We start from the raw sequence: 27764 nt of genomic DNA, 5'->3' as shown, positions 1-27764 counted from the left end.
AGAGTTAGAATGACCTAGACTGTTATTACACCCTCCGGCCCTATAGACATCTCATCCAGGCACTGACGACGTCTTTGTACGGAGGCTTGTCCCGACCATAAATATACTACGGTGTTTACGTTACACCCGTGCTTCTTTAATTAACAAAGACGTGCATAACTCGAGTTCCACCCTGCGGAATAAATTCGTGCATCGGTTCCGAGCTAGGCTAACGACCAATCAACAGCGCCCATATACTACCCCCTCGACTCCGCTACACGCATAAAACATTAAAGATTGCCACTGCATAATTTTCGGATTACGTCATTTGTTTATTTTTACTTTCCCAAATCCCGCTAGACCAGTCTGTGCGGGGCCCTTAACTGTGCACGGTAGCCGTGGAATGAGTTCGAAATTGTAACGACCATTTTAAGGTTTTCCTGAGACGTTTGGTGGTGGTTGATGGGCAGCAAAATGAACAACTTAACAGAGGATGGTACGGTTGGGATAGTTGCTAGTGTCGTTGGTGGGGTGGTGGTTTGTGTCCTCACGGTCGGGATAGGATACCAGCTGTACAGACATCTGTACCGGGCTATAACACTGTCTGGAGAAACAGATCGGTCCACATTGACTCAGCCCGATCTCATCTACCTACTCATGCTACCCAGGATCGGTGTCATCTCCAATATTTCACCGTTTACAGTCAAGCTGGAAACCTGGTTTCGACTGATCGACGTGCCTTACCGGGTAAACTTCCTACCTCAGCCTGGCCCCATAAAGTACTGTGTAATTATCTTATGAGGCTCTGGAGGAGGGTGGGAGGGTAGAGAGATACTGATTGTCTGTAACCTAGTTCTTATTTCTGCACGTTTGTTAACTGGTGGTGCTTGTATATATAAGTCCATATATCAGCGTATAACGTGACAGTTAGTGTTGATGTGCAAGTTTGCATTGTGAGTGAGTGAGTGAGTGGGTGAGCGCTTGGGGTTTAACGTCGTACCTAACACCTTTTCAGTCATATGACGACAAAGGAGTCCTTAGGGTGCATGTACGTGTAATGCGCCTCCTTGTTGTTGGGCGGATTTATACTGCTCTTTTATCTAGTGCTGCTTCACTGAGACGACTTACCGAGGACAAGTAAGGCGTCCCGCGCGAGCCATTATACTGACACGGGTCAATCAGTCGTTGCACTATCCACTTCATGCTGAACGTCAAGCGAGGAAAAAATTTAAAATTTTTTAAACTCTTAGGTGTGACCCCACCCAGGATTGCCCCTGGATCTACCGTTCCCCAAGCAGACCTGTTGAAAAGGAAAGCAAATGAAAAGATAATCATCAAATAAATCAATAACAAGTTTTTACAATACAACTGACAATCCTATATGTTTTCATGTTTTTATTCCCTTTAAGGTGGTGGAAACAACTTTACCCTCATCAAAGCGTCAGTTTCCGTATATAATCCTGAACGGTGTCGAAATTGCCGATTCTCGGTTTATCGTTGAAAGAGTGGCCAAGCATTTCAACAAGAAAGTGGACCCTAACCTCTCTGCTGAAGAACGTTCTGTATCTGTGGCCTTCTCAAGAATGCTGGAAGAAAACACAATATAGTAAATATTGCATATCGTTAATGTACCTTTACACTTTTGCTAGTGATCAGCTATTTGGACTTTTTGTATATGTATATGTGTGTGTTAGGTTTTATGAGATGTTTAACAGTGTTGTTACCAAAACTCACAAAACTCATCAACTGGCCAACGCATTGGAGAGTACAGGAATACTCTGAGCTATTTCCTGCTAATGACTGACGTTAAAACATTGCAATGTCGATCATCTTCAGTCACCAATAAACCCCAAGCACTCACTCACTCATAGTCACCCAGGTTTAACCTTTACACATATTCCTTAACTACTCGAGTAAATCCCATCTCCTCACTACCCCTAAATACACAAAATCCACTGTCGTTAGCCTTGCACTGACGTCCGAATATCGGAACAAAGGCGTAGTCAATTTGTAGGGTTACTTTGGTTACCATGCACGAAGGTATTCAGAAGGCAGAATAATATTGAACCCTGAATTCAACGTGTAATGGCGTGTCAGATGAGATGGTGGTGATATTACAACAACGTCATGGAAAACGTGCTCCCTTAATCTCTGTAGCAGTCCGATCTCAATTCCAGAACAAATAGATTATCGGTTGAACCGTTTTCTGTTTGTGGAAAAAGATTCACCTAATCTTACGAAGTACGATGTAGGCTTGATACCGACGAGAAATCCTATCTGATTGGCCAATGTACTTTATATGCACACGATGGTTATCACTTCTTAATAGTGTTCCGGTGCTACTTCAATTAAGACATACGATGTACAACATAAACTTTGGCAATGTGAAGACGATGATGGGCAAACCAGCTAGAACAATTTTAACAAATTATGGACAAAATATAATATATTCGCATGTAAAGTTATGCGATTTGTAAGAAAAGTTGACACAAGTCAGGCCGATTTGAACACATCGCCTTTCAGGCTTTCGTAATTTTCATTTCATTATACATGTATTCAAGCAATAACCAAACAGGATGTCACCATGCCCTTTTTGTGGAGCTCTTTTATATCGGCTGCTGTGAGTTCAAGCCCAGCTCATGCTGGCTTCCTCTCCGGCCGTACGTGAGAAGGTCTACCAGCAACCTGCGGATGGTCGTGGGTTTCCCCCGGGCTCTGCCCGGTTTCCTCCCGTCATAATGCTGGCGGCTGTAGTATAAGTGAAATATTCTTGAGTACGGCGTAAAACACCAATCAAATAAATAAATAAATTATATCGGCTGCTTGACATATTATATCATGACATCCATGTTCCAGCACTTATGCCTGGTATCGCGTACTATTCCAACACGCAGAGTATTGGGGCCTGTTTTCGGAGGAAAACAAAGGAGTGCTTGCAAAGAAGATGCTAAAATATGGGCCAACTTTAATGGAGCGAGCGGTAAGTTATTGGACACTGAGAAATCCTGACCCTCTCTTTTGTATATAGATTCAGGTGACTCTGAACTAGAAAAGTGCAGCCTTCGTTGACCTCAACTATGGGGCATTGGGTTCCACAGGCTTTAGATGATTCCCCATCTACCCATATTCATTTAACCAAGTTCGCGATGGCCGACACCATCTACCTTGAATTACTAAAGACATATTAACTCGTCAAAGCCCTGAACTTTCCTCCACGAAGATGTCTAATTCATGGTCCTATCACATTCCACCTAAACCAAAACATACTGATTTACCACTCGATCCCACATTCTTTGTGTTTATAAAAAAAGAATTGTTGGCAAAAGTAGAATGGATGGAACCTGCCACGTTATAAAATTAATAAAATCTGTGTGTATTACATGGTCAGAAGCTACTTTAAAAAATGGTCAACCTTTGGCTCAATACCCATAAAAGACTGTGAGCTCGTTTGTGGTTCAAGTGTGAGAAAGTAAACCAAAACGTTATCCCCCATTATCCCGTAGTTTAGCCTTGACTCTGTTAAAATAACAAGGCTGCACTTCATGTGTAAAAACCAACAGTGAAAGTATAAACTTGTTTGTAAAAAGTCACGTTAAGTAAAATCATTAACCGTAACGCATGGGAGATTCTTTGTACACATATTTTTTCAGAAACACCAGACACGCACCATATATTTAATCAGTGATTGAAGGAAAAACATACGTGCAGACATAGTTCTTGGTTTTACCTATTAATGTTGTTATGTTTTGTACTGACTAGGCAAAGGTGAAGTTCTGGCAGCAAGGGGTGTCTCGCCTCAGTCCCGCAGAGATCTACAGCTTAGCGGAAACCGACCTCAAAGCGCTGTCAGATTATCTGGGAACCAAGGACTACTTTTTTGGGGAGGAGCCAACGCTGGTAAGACCGTGCCTGATAAAGGCCATATATTTTCAAATTTGTATGTAGATAGACGACATATTCGCACCTGTTCACCCCGCACTAAAAGCTGGTACCCGGGTATTGTCACCATATGACCCCCATCTGTGCAGCTGAAAATGCTATACAATGGTTGTGTGCGTGTCACATTATACATACATACGCTGTATTGTGCAATTGTTATACCACCGTGGACACATGAGATCTCCCTTATTTTTAACTCATATGTATGTGGCTCAGATGTATGTGGTTTAGATGTTTGTGGCTCAGATGTTTAGGGCTGAGATGTTGGGGGCTCACGTGTTTGGGGCTTAAATATTTGTGGCTCAGATGTTTGGATCTTAGACGTTTGTGGCACAGATGTTTGTGGCTTAGGTGTTTGTGGCTCAAATGTTTGTGGTTCAGACATTTATGGCTTAGATATTTGTGGCTTAGATGCTTGTGGTTTAGATGTTTGGGAATTAGATGTTTAAGGCTCAGATGCTCAATACAAGCCTCATGTCCGACATTCATATACCATTCGTAGTCCGTAAAGGGCGTTCCATGTCGATAATCGCAAGGCCCATTTCCAAAACAACGTTTAACACTAGCTCCCAAAGACAAAGGTATGAAAGAAATTATGCCAGTGGGAAATAAAGCCGGTAACACAAAAGAGAGAAGCGGTCGTCAGTTTTCAATGATGCTGGGCAGACAGTGGATATTCCAGGCATGAAAGGCTGAGGTGTTTGGAGTCCAGATGTTTGGGGCTTAGATATTTGCTTCTCAGATCTTTGTGACTCATATGTTTGTGGCTCAGGTGTTTGGGGCTTAGATATTTGCTTCTCAGATATTTGCTTCTCAGATTTTTGTGGTTCATGTGTTTGTGGCTCAGATGTTTGGGGCTTAGATATTTGCTTCTCAGATCTTTGTGACTCATATGTTTGTGGTTCAGATGTTTGGGGCTTAGATATTTGCTTCTCAGATTTTTGTGGTTCATGTGTTTGTGGCTCAGATGTTTGGGGCTTAGGTATTTGCCTCTCAGATATTTGCTTCTCAGATCTTTGTGGTTCATGTGTTTGTGGCTCAGATGTTTGGGGCTTAGATATTTGCTTCTCAGATTTTTGTGGTTCATGTGTTTGTGGCTCAGATGTTTGGGGCTTAGATATTTGCTTCTCAGATCTTTGTTACTCATATGTTTGTGGTTCAGATGTTTGGGGCTTAGATATTTGCTTCTCAGATCTTTGTGACTCGTATGTTTGTGGTTCAGATGTTTGGGGCTTAGATATTTGCTTCTCAGATATTTGCTTCTCAGATCTTTGTGGTTCATGTGTTTGTGGCTCAGATGTTTGGGGCTTAGATGCTTGAGGTTCAGGTATTTGTGGCTCAGGTGTTTGGGCTCAACTGTTTGTGGCTCGGATGTTTGGGGCTCATGTGTTTGTGGCTCGGACGTTTGGTAGACTGTTGCGAATATTATTAAAGCAGTGTGCTCCATTTTTGTTCATACCCGTTTCCGAGAGACTTTTTCACAGAATATCTTATAACTAATACAAAGAAAAAATTAATTTGTATATTTCTGTATGATCTTCAAACCATTTAACAGCTATGGTTTAACATCACTATAACACTTGTGTTCAAACTAGTCTCCCACATGCTGTGCTACGGCTTTATAAATGAATGACTCTGTGTATCAAGAGCCAGGCTATACTCAATCGTTTAAGAACAGTATAAGACGTGTGTTTAAATTGACCTCTATTGCTAAATGATTCTATACGTCTTCTACGTTATAATCAATTTCCTCCAACAAGTATTAAGCAAATAGTATTATGTACGGTGTAAAACAAGTTAAAATGACATTGTCTTCCTGCTAAAATGAACTAGATCAAATTTTAATTTAGGATAATTGTGGATAGGGGAGGGTTTTAAGATGACACATTACTAATGACTTTTAATTGTGTAATTATGGATAAGCCGAGAATATAATTGTTAGAGAACCAAGCCCATATTAGGACACGGGAGAGCCATGTATGAGGTCACATTTAGAAATACATACGCTCTGTTAGTCCAGTTCATGCTGGCTTCCTCTCCAGCCGTAAATGGGAAGGTCTGCGGCAACCTGCGGATGGTCGTGGGTTTCTTCCAGGCTCTGCCCGGTTTCCCCCTTCCATAATGCTGACCGCCGTCGTATAAGTGAAATATTCTTGAGTACGGCGTACAACAACAATTAAATAAATAAATAAAATATGCTCTGTTAATGAGGTTTTGTCGACAAAGTAGTTATCACTGCTGGCATGGACAGATAACGCGGCCTCGTGCTGTACCTCTAATGCAGTCTTTATGTTCATTTATTAGTGTTTGTGTTATATTTAAGGGAATAATCCGCCACAACAACAGATTACACTCTAGCGTTATTTCATTTGTCCAAATTAAGCAGATTATTTTTGAAAACAATTGGAGACATGGAGGTGTTTAGGTTTAACTTGAGTAAACCATATAGTTTAACATCATTTGACGCCAGCTAAGGTGAGTATTTGATAGGGTTTATTGTTCCTAATTAAGTGTAGGCCTATTCCAAGCCAAGTCATTCACATGCTTGCTATCACAGAAGGCAAAAGAGCACGTGCAAATGGACTAATTAAACTGGAGCTTAAAATATATCTGCTAATAAAGTGATTTGGTGCGTTTTCTGGGGATGTTTTCATGGATCTGGTTTTTATAGAGTCATTTGTGTCGGTGCAGTGTAGGAAAATTAGTGTGAGTGCAGTCGTGTGAGATGTGCGAGTTGTGCACATCGTAGTAACATATCAGTACAGCTTGCAATAGATCAAAGAGCTGACTATACCCGTACAACTGGTAATTAAGTAATGATGATGTACTAAATGACCTTTTCAGTTGGACTGTGTGGCATTCGGTCATCTGATACAGATCTTGTGGCTGAAGCTGAATTTCCCGCCGAGGTTCTACGTTGAGAATGAATGTAAGAACCTGTCACGGTTCCTCGACAGGATGAGGGACAGGTTTTATCCGGACTGGGAACAATTGTGCAAGCCGTCCTCATCTTCATAATTGCTGTCTTACCCCAGGGGATCTCATCTCAGCAGTCTAGACAAGCTAGTTCAGTAGAACTTTCACCAGAATTTGTGATGACATTGTCGTAAACACTCATGTAAATTTCCAGTATGTGTGCTCTTTTAAAGAAAGCAATGTTATTCATGAAGGCATGCATGTGTCCGGCTTGAATGTTGACAACGACATTATTTCTTATTTACAACAAACTAACCAAATTTGTTAACTAAATATTTTTTATGAATACCCACGAATAAGGTGATTTTATTTACAACGAAGATTTTATCTTTTTTTTCTGAAATTTGAAGGCAAGCCCCTCCCACCGAAAGCTACTGACCAATCAGTAGTCAAAGTGAACCCAGCACTTACATGTATATCAATTGTGTACGTACGCATATCAGATAAGGTTTAATGACTAACTTCTGAGAGACACCGCGTGGCACTTTTCTTAAACACTTTGTTGCTTCTTTTTTGTTGAACAATGAATAACTATTAAAGATTGCTTAACAGTTTTGTGTAGGTGTTTATTTGTGATGGTGTGTTACAATGTGGATGCGCGGTTGCCGTTGGGCTTGCGACCGCCTGCTCATAACATTTCATTCTGTTGTTAACTTCAAACTTGGCAAGTTCAAATCCCCCTCCCACCAGTTCAGCGGCGGATTTCAATCAAAGAGATTTGTCAAGTACCACATGGCAGAATGCCGTGGACTCCTGCCCGATTATTCCACGCGTTAATTATCGGTCATCCTTTTGGTGAACATTGACCTGGAAGCAGGCTCAGTCAGGGTGTTAGATAGGATACCTCTCTCATTATGTTCCGGTGTTAGATAGGATACCTCACTCATTGTGTTCTGGTGTTAGATAGGATACCTCTCTCATTGTGTTCATCCATGACGCAGTCTAACGTTCGTTGAAGGTCACTAGTCTTCCATCAAACTGAGTGTCGTAGACAAGCCAGGATGTCACACCTGAGAAAGTTCACCGGTAACTTGACGTGTCGATGTTCCGGCCACTTTAACGCCTTCCACTAATAAAAGCCAACCATGGTATCAGTGAAAATTTCTTGGTTATGGTAATAAATAATAATCAAATAAATTATAAGCACTGATCAGAAAATAGTTTTAGGAAACACATTTAGGATACATGTTTGAAATACTGTAAAAAAACACCGTTCCTTAACGCAAAAATATTCAACACGGGAAGAGCTAGTTTGTTTGTGGTTTCGTTTATTTAGCAAAATAAATTGGACGAATCGGACCTACAATTATAACCTACATATTTACATTTAGGACAACATCAAATTTAGACAATTACAAAAATGAATGATTTGGGATTAACACCACATTGGCAATTTTTCAGACATGTTGTGTCGACAAAATTACGAAAAGGAATGTCGCTTGACCTCGAACACACATTTATCTAATACTGTCCTCCAGGCGATCTTTGATGGCTTACAAAATTGTCCTTCCTTAGCCTGCTGACCAACTGACACGAAGGGGCTTGAGGAGGTCTTCACTAAGCCCCGTTACCCGTAGCGCCTGGACAAGGAGAATTGTCAAATGAGTCACTACTTTAGCATTATATTTGTATCGGTTCATTTAAATCAGCATGTAGTATATCCACCACTTTTTTTTATCCCATTTCCATCAATCATTCGAGAGTTATATACACAGAGTTACATCACGCCAAGTATACCCCACCCCTCACTCCAAACGAAGTTAGGGGTTAGGGTATACCGGAATCACCCTCTCTGTGTGTAGACACGATTTTGTCCATGCATCACCTCCCAAACTACTCACCGATAACGATGACGCGTAACATACATCTTGCCTATCATCTGAACTTGTGCTTGTTTAATGGCAATCGGGTTATTATTTTGATAATTATTCCCGTTTAGGTATTTTGTGCAATAATGGGTTTCCATGTACATGTACACTGATTTCTCTTTCGGCTGTTGCATTTCTCAACCTGGATGAACCAGTCAATGCACACCACGAATGATCCAAGAGACAATGTATATGACGCAAAACTAAGCTACATGACATCCTGTCATTTCTCTCAAGGTTTTCTTAGCTTTGATTCTTTAATTTTTGGAAATTTTTGGGGATGGAAGGTGGGTATATCAGACATCACGATTCTGGTTAAAATGATTTACTTATTTCAAGTGAATTTATCGCAGTTCACAAAACAATATTCATTCATACCATGACATTCAACTTTCACAAAAGGAAACATGAGTGCCTGCATGAAGTAAATCAGGCGAATTACAGTTGATCATATTCACGGGCAATTGAGTTTCCTTCACCCATAATTTGACCACCGTTATGTAATTAATAAATATGTAAATAAATAAAGAAATAAATAAATAAATAAATAAATAAATAAACAAACAAATATCCCAAACATGTGACACTTTTTTAAACATACAAAAAAGGTCAAATCAGCATAGTTCAATTTGGCCGACACTTGAACACTATATAAGTATGTATAGAGATAGCGGTGTTACCTTGTTGGCGGTGTCGTATTGGAATGGCATTGATCGACTATTGACGGTGACCTTTACTGGCTGGCTTTGAACGCCGTACACAACAACTGAGCCCAGACTCATGGCGGGTGACGAGTAACCGGCCTTGACTACTGATGACGTAAGTTTCCCCTGTGAAAACGGGAACTGACTGTGATACTGTCAATTGAATTGCATTTGTCATTTCCCCCCCTTGTTTTCACTTTAACATTCCGCTGACCCACACATTATAAAACCATAATTTAATCCAGCGTAATGTATATTGATGAGAAAATAAAAAATTGACGATTCAGTCTAATGGAAAAGTAGTTAATCAAGGCCAAGTAGCTTTCTTATATAGATGGCAAATCTTGATGAAATGGGTTATGGTTAGAAACAGCTGAATCTCTTCGTGCTACACGAATAGTCATTAACAGGTTGACTAGATCAATGCGCCTCTTTTGATTTATTTATTTATTTGATTGGTGTTTTACGCCGTACTCAAGAATATTTCACTTATACGACGGCGGCCAGCATTATGGTGGGAGGAAACCGGGTAGAGCCCGGGGGAAACCCACGACCATCCGCAGGCTGCTGGCAGACCTTCCCACTTACGGCCGGAGAGGAAGCCAGCATGAGCTGGACTTGAGCTCACAGGGACCGCATTGGTGAGAGGCTTCTGCGTCATTACGCTGCGCTAGCGCGCTAACCGACTGAGCCACGGAGGCCCCCGCCTCTTTTGAAATAGAAATTAATATATGGTTTTGTTTTGCTCATGAATTTCACTCATTTTGCCTGCGTGTCTGTCTGTTGCTGTCATAGGCACGTCTTAGAGAGATTTTTGAACTTTTTTTGTGCAATGCCTGAAGCTGATGTCCTTCTAACTCGTAACGACAATAGGTCATCTCACTCAAGCGCGTGCGTGACAGATCTACAACGTGTGCATTCTGATGGCGAAATCATTTACTATTTACTGCGAATATATAGCAGTAATTTACCTGTGCCACTGAAAAGTCAATGAAGTTATACTGGCCGGTCTCAATTGTATCTGAATAGAAAAGGGAATCAAAAAGTTATTTGCACATGTATAACTAAACATTTAGATTACAGAAAATGCATACATTAGGTATGACAAGTAGGTTATTTATGCAAGCAATACTATTTCGGGTGTAAAAGAACGTTAGCGACTTGCTCCTCTGTCACCTGGCTATACACTAACTTATCCCGACATACTAGAATAAAGCTATTTTACTCCAGATGGTGAATAAATTTGTCAGTACTAAATTCTTAATGGGTGAAAATGTTTTATCTCTCCTGGATAGTGACACAACGGATAGAAAAGCTACAAACCAACAGTATCGCCATCGTCCCAGAATAAGTCCCCAGAGGCGCTGCCACTTTCGTTCAAAGCCACGAGCAAACCAAATAGGTTCAGACGGCTGTGAAAAAGAGAGAGTAAGGCCAGAAAAGTTATTCCCCTTTACACCTGCCATTAAAGTAGAGAAATTAATGTTTAAACTCAGAATGTAGAGAGTACATATTCAGAAATGTTTTAAAAGTGAAGCGGTCAAACTAGTCCTGGCGATCAGCTTCTAACAACATCCACTTTTCCCACAAAACTACAGATTACTTAATTTGTAAGAATTTATCCTCTTTGTAAGCGAACACAGATTTGGATAATAAAAGAGCATACATATATTCGTTCCATATATATATATATATATATATATATATATATATATATATATATATATATATATATATATATATATATATATATATATTATTTAGCCTACATCAAAAATACGACAACAGACAGTCTAATGTCTTGAAGCTTCAATTCGCTAAAGTAACACTTGTTAATCAGACATCAAAGGGAACTTCTTTGTGCGGCCATAAGAAACTATTATACCTTAATGTAGTCGTCACTTCTGGCTTCTGAAAAGCGATGACCAGTCCCCCTTTTACGTGGACATTTATTTTACTTAAAGGAGCATCTAGAGTTATCGAACTTCCGGAACCTTCTACTAGGTTGCCAGAGTCCAATTCATACCAGTTGGCACGTGGGAAGTAGGCACTGACACTGGTTTTACCCTGAAAAAAAAAGCGAAATGCGAAATGTAACCAGTTCTGCAATTGAACTTTTAAACAACACTGCTTTATAACATTTTGTGATGTCGTGGTACAATGAGTGATCAGACATTGCATTTGGGCAACGACGTCCTGTAAGAGAACAATGTGGGACAACAATCTAAAACGCATCCCTCCACGTGGTATTTTGGTTCAAAAAGCGCTATTTAATTATATAAAGCAATCACTGTGCATTAAAAACAATTATTATGCAACAACAGGATAATGATCTTAAAAACAGCCAGTTATAATTCTCGTTGTCTGTCGCACACAAGTCATATGCCAATCCGGGACTATTGTAGTATGCAGTTACTGACCCATTGGCTATAACCTGACTCCACGTCGTCCTATGACTGAAAAATTGTTGAGTACATGTACTACATAAAAAACCACGCCTACCTACCTACCTACCTGCCTACCTATTGGCTATAATAACGCTTGAATTTCGAACACAACGGTTCAGGATCAATTCAGACGCGAAATACCTGTCTGAGGAGAAGATATCCTCTTCCCTACCTTCTCTAAAACTGGTGAGATCAACAGCCCGTTTCCCCACATAAACTGCTTGTCAATAGGGTACGTATTGGTGTCCTGCGGAAACCTGAAGAAAGTCAAGTGATATCAGCCTGTAAGTGCATCATGGTGACTTAAACGAAAACATAATTAATTATCTAACTTTAACAAAACAAACCGAAATCGGCACAGCCATTTTTGTCATATGCTTTGTAATAAATCATCTCTTAATGTAGAACTTTTACCAGGCAATGGAATATGAGATATTTGAAAGACCGGAATGCCGAATAAGTCGTATCCTACGCTCTATATGGCAAATAGACATGCCCCATCGCTTTTCTCTGTCACTTATACCTTTCATGTAAGAAGAACACGTAAGATGGCCTCGGGTAATTATCTTCCATTTGTTTCCACAGTTTCATTCAAGTAAGCCCTGTCCAACTGTCAACCTTAGTGATCTGAACTTACTCGAAAAACAGGGGTCTTGCTACCATAGAGCCTGTCAGGTGACTGTGGTAGAAGAGCGTGTAGAGGTAGGGAAGTAAGGTGTAGCGGGTGGTCAGAGCAGTCCTCATGCTATCTTGGGCTGACGGACCGAAGACCGCCGGATCCTGATCCTGCCAAACAGAATTGAAACGTCATACAGTGTTGTACCAAACACATCGGAAAAGAAGTCATGGCCTTCCAAACCGACCGGGAACCTCACGTGGTTCCAGAATGTCGACTAGCAAAGTGAAGTACAAACCGAGTGGTGGTCCTACCAAATGGACACATGACAGACAGCCAGATTGGTGCTCCTACGAAACAGACAGGCAACTTGAAACGGAAACAAAGTTTTAGTCCTACATAGCAGGCCAGGAATTTGACACACAAGCAGTGTGAGGGTCCTACCAAACAAACCAGGCACGTGACACACTGGCAGTGTAGTGGTCCTACCAAACAAACCGGGAACGTGATACACTAAGAGACTGGAAACCTCACTAAACAGGTACACGCATGCAAGTTTGATGTCATATGATCTGACCTTTGATCCAATAGCATTGTGATTTCTCATGAATGGGTAAAATGCCCCAAGCTGCATCCATCGCGTACATAATTCTTCTGTAGTTGTCCCAGAGAATCCACAGATGTCTGCTCCAACCAACGGTATACCGAACATGTTGAAACTGAGAATGGCTAAAAGAAAGCGAAAAACTGGAGGTTGGCGGTACAGAGCAATCCAGCAACCACAGGCATTGTGACAAACTTGTACAAGCAAAGGGCATATGCTCATGCTGTCACAGCCAAGTTACATGAAGTCAACTGCCCATCTATCCTCTAGGGGAATGGATAGTTCAGCTCAGAGGGAGACAAATGTTGAATATCGTAAATTATGTTTACTAAAGTTTCATCTCCGTAGTGAGTTTCCATGGCAATTGCTATATTAGGCTGTCCATACAGATCTTTTTCACATGATTTCATGACATTTTCTGACTTTCTCAGTGAATTATGCAAATAGCAAAATGTCTTTCCATCACATACAGAATCATTTGCTATAAAATAGTTACAAGAAAGATTGGATTTACCAAAATGCCCCAAACTACTGACCTGGTATGGAGTAGTACAGATTGTCCCAGTCAGCACTATTGTCACCAGTCCAATGTCCCATATACCTGCCACTGCCGGGAAAGGTTGAGCGCGATATTACCAGGCTCCGGTTCTGACGAATGCTCACCAGAGCTCTGAAAACACACAGTGTGTGTATCTGAAGTTATCTCAGGGTAACGATTCCAGTAAGGACACGCGGCACATTAGGTGTAGTATAGGCCATTTTAACGTCAATGAGTCATCTGATTTACGATGAAAGCTGGAAAATGTAACCTCAGAAAGCAACGGGAAAATGTTTAGCAAAATTTAGGTCTTTACTAAACACGCACGTTTTATGAAAGGTTATAATCTTTAACTTATTCTACTTAAGGACAGACACTCATTAAACACTAACCAGTCATTCCCGAGCACTTTTGTTTCGTATTCACAAACAACACTCTCATTTAATCTGTACGAAAAATCCTACGATACAACAAGTAAAATGAGGACGGCTTATCAGAGACACCGACCGCACATCAGACATTTTGCCATCCACCCAGGTCCGTTTATCGGAGACACCGACTGTACATCAAACATTTTCCATTCACTCAGGTCCTCTTATCGGAGACACGGACTGAACATAAAACATTTTCCCATTCACTTCGCTTCGCTTATCGGAGACACCGACCGTACATCAGATATTTTAGCATTCACTCCGGTGCAGACACATGCATGTTTACCTGTTTGTAGCAATCCCTTCAAAATGGCCGTACATACTGTGGAGATTATAATGCCGAGAGAGATACTGATTAGCTGAAGGACAAACCGTTCTATCAGGTAGTTTTCCGGAGGCGATACCTGGAAAATGTACAACTTTTAATATCACCCTGAGGACAGATTGCTCATTTCGTTCATCCTTATCCCGATACAGTAACACTCCGATGACCATACTTTTTCGTTCAGTCCAACTTGAAACGTTGACTACACAATGTATGCAAGACAAGATTGTGCCTTACGGTGTAAGTATGATTAGTCAGTTTGCTCGCTAGGTAGTATGGTAATTCGTCGTTATTCGTCGGTTACCTAGAGTGTACATTGGGATGTGATTGGTGTAATGACCCAGGAGCGTCTAACCAATGCGGTCGGTGTGAGTTCGAGTCCAGCTCATGCTGGCTTCATCTCCGGCCGTATGTGGGCCGGAGATGAAGCCAACCTGCGGATAGTCGTGGGTTTACCCCGAGCTCTGCCCGATTTTTTCCCACCGCAATGCTGGCTGCCGTCTTATAAGTGAAATATTCTTGAGTACGGCGTAAAACACCAATCAAATAAAATAAATATTTGATAAATATTTTACGCTGTTCTCAAGGATATTTCTATGATACGACGACGGCCAGTATTATGGTGAGATAAAACTAGGGAGAGCCCCGGGGAAACCCATGACCATCCACAGGTTGTACACTTTCCAACGTACGGCCGGAGAGGAAACCAGCATGAGATGGACTTGAACTCACAGCGAATGCATTGGTGATAAGCTACCGGTTCATTGCGCTGCTCTGGCACGCAAACCACGGAGGCCACGAATGTTTATCCGTGTTATTCGCCAATTACCTGGAGTGTACGGTGGAGTGTTGTAAGTGTTATTCGGCGGACACCCATTCATAGACCCGAACACAAAATTAGACGGCTCGTTCATGTCCTGAAACAACAAATGTGAAAGGCATGCGAAGATCAGCTGAAGAGTCTTACACCACTATACGTGTCCATGTGGATTGCAGAAGTTCTTTTTGACTGAAACATTGGCCAAATTCATCAATTGGGGAAAATAATTCTCTCGTCGTAAAATGTAAACTGCATTTAGTGCAAGGCCTATTAAAGGATTCTTAAATGTGATGAATGTATTATTGTATCTGACATCAGGAATAGTCGTCCCTCAATGGCTCCTACTGATTCAGGTTCATTGATGACAACGCTATGGCCCTTCCTGGAAGGCCACTTGTCTTCAACCAATATCTTGTACCATATGAGACAGTTTGTCAGTGACTGGCCAAAAGTGGGTGGTTTCTTCCAGTTACAACAACCGAGCTATAAAACAACAGTGGCGATTAAACAAATTTCTCAAATAAATTAATGAATAAAAAAATAAATATAACTGACCGTCCATAGTCCATCAAACGGAAGAACATCGTGAAAGCTTTTAGCCATTCTCTCCCACCAGACAGGGGTTTGGGGGTTTGTGAAGTCGGGATAGGCTGTCTCTCCAGGCCACACCTAATTCCAACAAAAATGACAGAGCACGCTGTGGCGTTCAGCCTTAACCATTTATTTATCCATAAGTCTTGACCGTGCACAGTAATCAAGGGATGACCACTCCAGCACACCCAGGTGGCAAGCCGCATGAAGAGAAATTTAATTTTCTGCATCACATCTCAGAAGCTCTTGTTAGTTAAGATATTGTTAATTGTTTACAGTAAAAAGCCTGTGCTGGGTAAGTTTTAGATAACGGTTTATACTACAGAAGCAGTAGCCCTTCCCTAGTGTTACCTTGCCTATTAACGGTCCTGTCCGGTCCTCCCTCATAATGAACACCCCGTCCCTCAGGCCTTCGTCATACGGAGGGTACGATCCATTTGGCTGGGTGCTACTGATGCCAGGGTCCTAATAACAAATGACAACAAAATATGCCGCCGCCATCCAAAATATGTTCATTATTCGTTCTTCGTGAAGATGCAATATAAGCTGTGTACACTGTCTCTATACTAAGAGCTGTATACATTGTCTCTACACAAGGGCATGTATTCATTGTATCTACACTAGGACCTGTATACACTGTCTCTATACTATAAGCTGTATATACTGTCTCTACATTAGGAACTGTATTCACTGTCTCTACACTAGGACCTGCATACACTGTCTCTATACTAGAAGCTGAATACACTGTCTCTATATTAGGAGCTGTATACAGTGTCTCTATATAAAGAGCTGTATACAGGGTCTCTATACTAAGAGCTGTATACACTTTCTCTACACTAGGAGCTGTCTACATTGTCTCTATAATAGGGGCTGTACACACTGTCTCTATATTAGGAGTTGTATGCACAGTCTCTAAACTAGCATCTGTATACACTGTCTCTATACTAGGACCTGTATACACTGTCTCTACACTAGAAGCTATATACACTGCCATTACACTAGGACCTGTATATACTGTTTCTACACTAGTGCCTGTATACACTGTCTCTACACTAGTACCTGTATACACTGTCTCTATATCAGGACCTGTATACACTGTCTCTATACTAAGATCTGTCTGCACTGTCTCTATACTAGGGGCTATATACACGGTCTCTTCTCTAGGATCTGTATACATTGTCTCTTTATTAGGAGCTGAATACACTGTCTCTATACTAGAAGCTGTCTATATACTAGGAGCTGTATACACTGTCTCTATACTAGGAGCTGTATACACTGTCTCTATATTAGGACCTGTATATACGGCCACTATACTAGGACCTGTATACACTGTCTCTATAATAGGAGCTGTATACACTGTCTTTATACTAGGGGCTGCATACACGGTCTATACACTAGGACCTGTATATACTGTCTCTATAAAAGGACCTGTATACACTGTCTCTACACTAGTACCTGTATAAACTGTCTCTATACTAGGAGCTGCATACACTGTCTCTATACCAGGGGCTGTATACACTGTCCCTATACCAGGGGCTGCATACACTGTCTCTAAACTAGGAGCTGTATACACTGTCTCTATACTAGGAGCTGTCTGCACTGTCTCTATACTAGGGGCTATATACACGGTCTCTTCTCTAGGATCTGTATACATTGTCTCCATATTAGGAGCTGTATACACTGTCTCTATACTAGAAGCCGTCACTATACTAGGAGCTGTATACACTGTCTCTATATTAGGAGCTGTACACACTGTCTCTACACTAGGTGATGCTTACACTGTCTCTACACTAGGACCTGTATATACTGTCTCCATACTAGGACCTGTATACACTGTCTCTACACTAGCATCTGTATACATTGTCTCTATACTAGTACCTGTATACACTGTCTCTACACTAGGACCTGTATACACTGTCTCTACACGAGCAGCTGTATACACTGTCTCTATAATAGGAGCTGTATACACTGTCTCTATACTAGGGGCTGCATACACTGTCTCTACACTAGGACCTGAATATACTGTCTCTATACTAGGACCTGTATGCACTGTCTCTATACAAGGAGCTGTATACAGTGTCTCTACAACAGCATCTGTATACATATTCTCTATACTAGTACCCGTATACACTGTCTTTACACTATGACCTGTATACACGGTCTCTACACTAGTACCTGTATACACTGTATCTACATTAGGAGTTGTATACACTGTCTCGATACAAGGGGTTGTATACACTGTCTCTACACTCGGAGCTATATACACTGTCTTTACACTAGGCCCTGTACACACTCTCTCTATATTAGGAGCTGTATACACTGTCTTTACTCTAGGACCTGTATACACTGTCTCTACACTTGGACCTTTATACACTGCCTCTATATTAGGAGCTGTATACACTGTCTATATACTAGTAGCTATATACACTGTATCTATACTAGGAGCTGTCTGCACTGTTTCTATACTGGGGGCTATTTACACTGTCTCTACACTAGGATCTGTATACACTGTCTCTATACTAGAAGCTGTCTCTATACTAGGAGCTGTATACACTGTCTCTATACTAGGAGCTGTATACACTGTCTCTATACTAAGACCTGTATACACTGTCTTTACACTAGGAGCTTATGCATTGTCTCTATATCAGGAACTGTATACACTGTCTATATACTAGGAGCTGTATACACTGTCTTTACACTAGGACCTGTGTACACTGTCTCTACACTAGCACCTGTGTACACTGTCCCTATATTTGGAGCTGAATACACTGTCTCTATACTCGGAGCTGTCTGCACTGTCTCTATACTAGGGTCTATATACACTGTTTCTACACTATGTACTGTATACACTGTCTCTATATTAGGACCTGTATACACTGTCTGTACACTGGGAGCTGTATACACAGTGTTTACACTAGAACCTATATACAATGTCTCTACACTAGGAACTGTATACACTGTCTCTATACTAGGACCTTTATACACTGTCTCTACACTAGGAGCTGTATACACTGTCTCTATACTAGGACATGTATACACTGTCTCTACACTAGGAGCTGCATTCATTGTCTCTATATTAGGACCTGTATACACTGTCTCTACACTAGGAGCTTATGCATTGTCTCTATACTAGGAACTGTATACACTGTCTCTATACTAGGGTCTATATACACTGTCTCTACACTAGTACCTGTATACACTGTCTCTATATTAGGACCCGTAGACACTGTCTCTACACTGGGAGCTGTACACACTGTCTTTACACTAGGACCTATATACAATGTCTCTACACTAGGAACTGTATACACTGTCTCTATACTAGGACCTTTATACACTGTCTCTACATAGGAGCTGTATACACTGACTCTATACTAGGACATGTATGCACTGTCTCTACACCAGGAGCTGCATACATTGTCTCTATACTAGGAACTGTATACACTGTCTATATACTAGGAGCTGTATACACTGTCTCTATACTAGGAGCTGTATACACCGTCTCTACACTAGTACTTGTGTACACTGTCCCTATATTTGGAGCTGTATACACTCTCTCTGTATTAGGAGCTGTATACACTGTCTCTATATCCGAAGCTGTCTGCACTGTCTCTATACTAGGGGCTATATACACTGTCTCTACACTAGGTACTGTATACACTGTCTCTATATTAGGACCTGTATACACTGTCTGTACACTAGGAGCTGTATACACTGTCTTTTCACTAGGACTTATATACAATGTCTCTACACTAGGAACTGTATACACTGTCTCTGTACTAGGACGTTTATACACTGTCTCTACACTAGGAGCTGTATACACTGTCTCAATACTAGCGGCTGTTTACACTGTCTCCACACTAGGAGTTGCATACACTGTCTCTAAACTAGGATTTGTATAAATTGTCTCTATACTAGGACCTGTACACACTGTCTCTACACTAGGACCTGTATACACTGTCTGTATACTAGGAGCTGTATAGCCTGTCTCTACACTAGGAACTGTATACACTGTCTCTATACTAGGACCTTTATACACTGTCTCTACATAGGAGCTGTATACACTGACTCTATACTAGGACATGTATGCACTGTCTCTACACCAGGAGCTGCATACATTGTCTCTATACTAGGAACTGTATACACTGTCTATATACTAGGAGCTGTATACACTGTCTCTATACTAGGAGCTGTATACACCGTCTCTACACTAGTACTTGTGTACACTGTCCCTATATTTGGAGCTGTATACACTCTCTCTGTATTAGGAGCTGTATACACTGTCTCTATATCCGAAGCTGTCTGCACTGTCTCTATACTAGGGGCTATATACACTGTCTCTACACTAGGTACTGTATACACTGTCTCTATATTAGGACCTGTATACACTGTCTGTACACTAGGAGCTGTATACACTGTCTTTTCACTAGGACTTATATACAATGTCTCTACACTAGGAACTGTATACACTGTCTCTGTACTAGGACGTTTATACACTGTCTCTACACTAGGAGCTGTATACACTGTCTCAATACTAGCGGCTGTTTACACTGTCTCCACACTAGGAGTTGCATACACTGTCTCTAAACTAGGATTTGTATAAATTGTCTCTATACTAGGACCTGTACACACTGTCTCTACACTAGGACCTGTATACACTGTCTGTATACTAGGAGCTGTATAGCCTGTCTCTACACTAGGGGTTGTATACACTGTCTGTACTCTAGGAGCTGTATACACTGTCTCTATACTAGGAGGTGTGTTGTCTGAAATTTATCACTAATTCTACATACAGAATGAAGTGTTTAACATACGACTGCATTAATAATATATTTATAGTGCAAATAGATATTTTGTAGGTTAGGCGCAGTATACGTTTAGTGTGTATAAAGTTAAGTTCCACACGGCTACAACAAGGTCTGACATTCAGCTTTAATCCAGTGACAACCGACAGTTTGACATAGTTGTAATTTTGTGGCTTTAAGAGAAAAGTGTGGGATAACACACCACTTCTTCCCGGAAGAAATTCCATGCAGCCCAGTAAGCAGATAAAACATGTGGTCTCAGTCAGGCTGAAATAAGAAATGTTTCACTGGGCAAATTCTACCTTCCGCTCTACAATAAAATTCAATTTGAGTCAGTAAATGGTTTGTATATGTGACATGTACAAGGTATTGAAGGTCTATCCCTAACAATCTCAAACAAATGCAGGCCATTTTGGTTTGGCAGCGAAGACAGATGAATTAAGGAGAACTTACCACGTAAATTCCACATCGTCACATAAAAACTTACCACAATGATGACATAATGCTGTCCATGGGCGTGCAGATCAGCCACGACATCAGGTAATGTAGAATACTTGGTTTTATCGTACGTCCAGTCTAAGTGTTTATCCATGTAGTCTATGTCCGTCCACTGTGCGTCCTTTTTTAAGCAATGAATTGAGGGAAAAATTGGGTAATACAATGAATTGAGGGAATAGTAAGGTAAGACAATGAATCGTAAGGTAAGACATTGGACTAAGGGAAAAGTTAGGCAAGACAAATGAATTGAGAAAATATTTCGGTAAGACAATGAACTGAGGGAATAGTAAGGTAAGACAATGAATCGAGGGAATAGTAAGGTAAGACAATGAACTGAGGGAATAGTAAGGTAAGACAATCAATTGAGGGAAAAGTCAGGCAAGACAAATGAATTGAGAAAATATTTGTCTTACTGTAAGACAATGAATTCAGGGAAAAGTTAGGTAAAACAATGAAATGAGGGAAAAGGTGGTGAGACTGTCACAATGAACTGAGGGAATAGTAAGCTAAGACAATGAACTGAGGGAATAGTGAGCTAAGACAACGATTTGAGGGAATAGTAAAGTAATACAACGAGGAAACGAGGAAATAGTAAGACAACGAAAAGAGGGAATAGTAAGGTAAGACAACGGATTGAGCGAACAGTAAGGTAAGACAATGAAATGAGAGAATAATAAGGGACGACAATGAATTGAGGGAACAGTAAGGTAAGGGAAAGTCAGGTAAAACAATGAATTGAGGGACAGTAAGGTAAGACAAAGAATAGATGGGAAAGTTAGGTAAGACAATGGATTGGGGGAAAGTCAGGTAAAATAAAGAATTGAGGGAATAGTAAGGTAAGACAAAGGATTGAGGGAAAAGTTAGGTAAGACAATGGATTGAGGGAACAGTAAGATCAAACAATGAACGGAGGAAATAGCTACAAGATATTTTCGTTGGGAATTCTTTTTCTACCCTCCTTTAAAGACGAATCTTTCAAATACAATTCGATCCGGCTAGAAAAACTTCTAGATATGGACAAAGTTTTCTAGATTTAGGAAGAGAAAATAAAGTGTTCAGGAAATTGCACTTGTAGAACAATTGCATTCAGAATTAGCTGACATACTTTCACTTTAGCCAATTTTGATTGAGGAAGGAATATGACAAAACTCACATATGGCATGTTAGCTGCACGCATGCGCTTAACGACTTTCTTCAGCCCGGCAGAACTTCCATACCCCCATCTACAGAGATGGAAACCAAGGGACCAGTACGGGGGCATGAACGTGTGGCCAATCACACGGGAATATTGCTGGATGACGTCATCTGGCGAAGGTCCAGTAAAGATATAGAAATCCAAAATCCCCCCAATGGTAATGTAGGTAAGACCAAGGCCATCGGTGTTCCCCAGGGCGACCTCTGTAGTTTAGGAATTACAAATCATCTTAAACTTAAAACACCAAGTGTGTAAAATGACAAACGTACAAGTCTGGTGGTGAACTCGATTCACATTCCCATTTTGACTGATAGTTCTGTAACGGGAGCAGCGTTCCATTGTTTGTGAAATCCTTCACCGATTACAGTTGTTTAACTACTTATACCACCTTGGTCGGCTTTATGGGGGTAGGGAACTGGGGTTCAAGGAGTAAACCGCTGACCTTCGCTAGGTAAACCTATTCCCTTCACCGCAGCCAAAACAGGGGGAACTGGATTTGAACACATGACTTCACTGGATTAGTGTCTGGCAGTCGCAGCGAGCTAACGTTTTACCCTTCGAGCCAGTCAGACAGCCTCCGCATGTGGGCAAATTAATAAATTAAAACTGTGGTGAAGAAAAGATATAAAAATAGGTATTAATGAGGTTTACTAATATGTATAATGTATACTGTTCCAATAGAGTGAGCACACTTTCTTCAAAAAGTATTTCCAAAGACATAGGCCTACCTTTTGCGTTGCTGTTCAAAAGAAACACACCATATGCATCTCCACTGGCTTCAATTCCAAGAAAGAAAGCGTGATCGCCATATAAATTCAGATTTGTCTGTATAACCAAGAGTGAGTAATCGTCACATAATACAGTATTCGTTATGGTGATTGTTTTAAACATTATTATTGTGCAGGGGCAACAGATACAGATACCATTACGTATTATACAGGGATAATGCATCAAAGAGTCAAAGAGTTTTATGACACAGAGGAAAGTTTCTAACATTTATTAGACCAGTAATATTTCAAATCATACCAAAAAGCCCTTACATTTTGCAAAAGAGTATTATAATCTTAAAACATCCTATTTCAGACTGATAGGGATAGGTGTGCAGGGTGTTTCACTATTATAGAAGTCCATGTATAACGGGAAGGTCTGTGTAATTGTTCATGGTTCATAACATACCGCTGGAGGCTGGTCTCGAGACCAGAAAGCCAGACGTGACGGCTGGGAAGCGTTGATCATAAACGGTTGGCGGTGTTCTCCAAGGCCATAGATGCTGTCCGTGGGAAGGCTGGTCCCAATCTGCAACAGCTGATCGGCGAATATCAGGGGGGTCGAACTGCTGTCAAATCTGCAGAGACGAGTTTTAATGTGATCTCACTGTATGATCTAGTGCCTCTCTGGCTCAGTTGGTTAGAGCGCTAACCCAGCGTAATGACCCAGGAGCCTCTCACCAATGTGGTCACTATGAGTTTAAGTCCAGCTCATGCTGGCTTCCTCTCCGGCCGTATGTGGAAAGGCCTTTCAGCAACTTGCGGATGTTCGTGGGTTTACCCCAGGCTGTGCCCGGTTTCCTCCCACCATAATGCTGGCCACTTATATGCTGGTCATATAAGTGAAATAATCTTGAGTACAGCGTAAAACAGCAAATAAATAAATAATATAAATAAACTATATGATCTAATAGTCTTCAAATGATGGTTTTGTCACCACTCTGTGCCTTAAAATAGACAGACGTCTGTTTTCAAATATCACCTAAGTTACAGCATCGTAAGAAACATTCTTACAATTGTCAATCACAATGGATGATCCAGCTTCATAAACCCAGACAACTTTGCAAGACAGTTTAGTCCTATATACCAGTAACCAGTTTTTAAACATGAAAATAAATTCATATAAAGTGGAAGGAAACTTCGCTTAGCGTTCATCAAATTTGGATATGCCATAAAACATCGCAGTATTAAGCTGAGTTTTGAGTCGTCATTGATGGTAAACAACAAAAGCGACGATTTCCTAAATAAGACAAAGATACGATTCCTCTGACACACAGGCCATCTGAAGACTTACAGCACAGTGTCTGAGGCTGTTCTCGTCACCCGGATAGAGAAGGGCGATGGCGTAACTGTGACAGCGTAATCCATGTGGGACGTTGGGGAAGTGACGCGGGGGGTGTCTATAGGTACCTCATACCTCTTCACAGCAGGGTCATAAATCTGAAAGATAAGATAGTTTTCACAGCCAAATACGATGACATTACATCCTGGGACAAAATATTACAGTTGGTTTCATGTCCCTCACTCGTACATTTACAGGATTATGACCATTGACATTATCCCTGTTTAATGTATGCTGATTACAAATTATCAAAGTTTTTAAAAATCTGCACTTTGAGTACACTGAGCACTTTGAGTAAAAAGCTACATAGTTAGGAACGAAATGGGGAGGCGGGATATTTTTTAATCCTGTGTGGTGGCGCTGGTGTGAAGCAGGACCTAGGGTCATTCTTGCGTCAAGAATGGACTGAAACGTAACGTCTACACCGTTACAATGTATCAGTTTCTGCTGTAACGTCGTATTGTGTTTAATGTGACGTCATTATGACGAACTGGGAAAGGAACATTTGACATCAATAAAATGACGTTAAGGTCCTGCTGCCAGGCGTTTGCCAGGTCCTCCGTCTTAGGCCACTCTCAAAGACACAGAGGTTTGGGTGCAAAATAAATAGGCTGCTTAAGACTAAAACACAACGGAGAAGAGAAGATGTTTTTTCTGTATGTTTGCCCGATTGAACACGATGATTTACTTTCAACTTGTAATAAAGCTAATTACAATGATTGTACTGGTTAAGGTTAATAAAACAACGTTTAAAGCTGACATGTTGCTGGTTACGATATCTGAATGACAACAGGTTAATATTTTGTATATGGGTCATAATATCTCACCTACAAGACACACATTTACTCTAGAATCAGTAACCTTTGTTTTAGTCCGATGATAACGGATTTCATTTCTTCCAAAGATAACTGATATCTGAACGTTCATCAGAGTCATCAATTTGGTTACGACTAGAAATAATCTAGAAGTATTTATGGAAAATTGACCTAAAACTAAAATGTCCCAACTAAAATATATGCTTTATTTTTCTCAATTGGAATTCTGTTTTCATTAAAATATTTAAGCTCCTGTTATAAGGTATTACATCTCAGTGATTCTCTTTGGTTCGGTCAAACTTGATTGCATAAGTTAGCATTGTTGATATCACGTAAGGGTTCAGTCAAACCTGATTGCATAAGTCAGCATTGTTGATATCATTTAAGGGTTCAGTCAGACTTGATTGCATAAGTTAGCATTGTTGATATCATGTAAGGGTTCAGTCAGACTTGATTGCACAAGTTAGCATTGTTGATATCATGTAAGGGTTAGTATTGTTGATATCATGTAAAGGTTAGCATTGTTGATATCAGGTAAGGGTTCAGCTTCGAGAGTACTCGGGGCATATAAGCAAAAAAATACATTTATGCCATCAAAGGAAATATTCCTTTTGTTTTTCTTTTCAGGTCTTCATGTAATTAGTTGAGAGCAGTAAAATTTGTAAGGCTTGGTAAAGGTATATAATTACCTAAATCTTCTTAATGTACATAAATAAATACAGATTAAAAGCTCATTTTCAGAAATTCTCTCTGTGATATTATTTAAAGTAATTATTTTATCCAGGTATCCAGACATATCACGAGTAGGCTATTGCAATATGCGATAAAATTATGCTTACACAGGTTTTGTTTTTTTTCTGGGCATTAGGCTATTGTAGGCTACAACACAAGATAAATGAACGCGTACCTTGAAGTGCACACGTGATTCTGCCTCGTACGTAACATCCAGCTTCAGCTTCATGACGTCACGAGGCCAGTGTGATGGAACGCTCCTCTGTAGCACAGCACTGAATCCCAGAGGAGTCTGGCTCCTTGACGTCACGCTGTAGCCACTGCCCGCCGATGAAGGGAAAAAACACCAGGGAATGCCTCTATACCTCAGCGCTCCCTCCACCGGGGACCAGCAGCAGTTTCGTGCCGCACATTTCCCTTCGTCCGTAAGACTGTCTGGGTAGCAGTCGAGCCGGTTCACTATGCTAACCTGACAGGCGGAAGCGGGTGGTGAAGAGGTGTCGGGCTGTTGTACCCAGCGCTCAACTGTCTCCCGTCCATCCCTGGTAAACGCCCGACCCGCCCCTCCCACGGGACACTGGGCTATGCCCCAACACAAATAGAGCAGTATTGCGACCTGATTAGCCATGATAAACAGGTGGAAACGGACTGTATATTGCACACTCACTGTTTACCGCCTGTACGAATAGCATGAACATTGCGCATGGGACACAGGCCTACCCACAATTCTGTACAAGTAGCTTTATCTGGGCTATATATAGCCCTGTTGTTATGACGGTAGCACGTGAGACCCTCACTCACGCCACTTATAGGATATGTATGTGTTCAGTTCCGTCTGTCTGCAGCTATCTCTTCACCAGACTACAGTATACGATCAATTACATATTTATGCTGTAGACTTCAACCAGCGGTAAGCATGATCAGGGGAAATCCCCATGTGATTAGCGGATGAACTGAATAACACGTCTGGCCATTGATTTGACTGGATGTCTCTCTTCAAGAACGTAAGTTATGTGATGTGCAGACTAGTATATCTATAGTATGGAAATATCAAGAGCTTCCTTATGGATTTACACCATGGAATAACACAAACAGATTAGGTGTGCACAACTTACATTTTCGTGTGACAGTGATCCTAATTAACAAGTCCTATGCACTACTTGTGACTTTTTGGTGACCAATGAAAAAATGTAAGCCATGTACGTAGAGACATGTATCGATAATTCAGTTGTGGCAATGAGTAGGCCTAAATATCGATACCTGCATCAGTAATTTGATACGATTATTTGCCATAAATAATTTAATAACACCTCATAAATCATCATGTGTAAAAGCAACAATTTTTGACACCAAATTATTCGTATTACAAAACATTTAAAGTGCGAAATCAGCAGCAACTAAAGCAACCCTGTTATATCTGAACATGTTTTTGTATAATTATATATACACATATATGTCATTTATTTAACTGATTGGCTCATAACGCCGTATTTGAGGATTTTCATACCTCCACGACGACTGTTGGCGTGTAAAGGACCCCTAGTAGAAGAATGCCCTGATAAGTTTATGTACCTGAGGAACTTTCTTACTGAAAGCCGCACCCGAACCAACAAGCACTGACCGGATTCGAACCCGTGACCTTATTGGCGATGGCTTGGCCCTTGCATTCATCTTATACCGAATCAGTTCATCATAAAATCAAACCAATAGTTTAAATAATCATGTAGTATTTAAAGGTCTTATCACAACTTTATCGCTGCAGTATGATAATCTTG

The 27764-nt window shown here is 40.8% G+C and overlaps 2 protein-coding genes across 2 annotated transcripts; one reads left to right on the top strand and one right to left on the bottom strand.

The window, feature by feature from the left end:
- Window positions 1-360: 360 nt before the first annotated feature.
- On the top strand, window positions 361-7449 carry LOC135461337 (failed axon connections-like). Its single transcript, XM_064738375.1, has 5 exons — window positions 361-726; window positions 1389-1585; window positions 2836-2959; window positions 3739-3876; window positions 6763-7449. Exons 1-5 carry the CDS (start codon window positions 442-444, stop codon window positions 6934-6936), a joined length of 918 nt encoding a protein of 305 aa, XP_064594445.1. The 5' UTR covers window positions 361-441; the 3' UTR covers window positions 6937-7449.
- A 705-nt stretch (window positions 7450-8154) lies between these two features.
- On the bottom strand, window positions 8155-26652 carry LOC135479669 (lysosomal alpha-glucosidase-like). Its single transcript, XM_064759569.1, has 19 exons — window positions 26165-26652; window positions 24395-24540; window positions 23510-23678; window positions 23062-23158; window positions 22292-22536; window positions 21128-21259; window positions 16190-16303; window positions 15803-15916; window positions 15257-15344; window positions 14389-14506; window positions 13670-13803; window positions 13107-13258; window positions 12551-12699; window positions 12086-12170; window positions 11352-11533; window positions 10790-10878; window positions 10438-10487; window positions 9443-9592; window positions 8155-8474 (listed from the first exon to the last, which is right to left on the bottom strand). Exons 1-19 carry the CDS (start codon window positions 26615-26617, stop codon window positions 8406-8408), a joined length of 2736 nt encoding a protein of 911 aa, XP_064615639.1. The 5' UTR covers window positions 26618-26652; the 3' UTR covers window positions 8155-8405.
- Between the last annotated feature and the right edge of the window lie 1112 nt (window positions 26653-27764).

This window comes from Liolophura sinensis, chromosome 1 (genome assembly GCF_032854445.1).
Source record: "Liolophura sinensis isolate JHLJ2023 chromosome 1, CUHK_Ljap_v2, whole genome shotgun sequence".
NCBI classification, from domain to species: Eukaryota; Metazoa; Mollusca; class Polyplacophora; order Chitonida; family Chitonidae; genus Liolophura; species Liolophura sinensis.
Note: the sequence above shows the minus strand (reverse complement) of the source record. Positions and strands in the feature narration are given on the sequence as shown.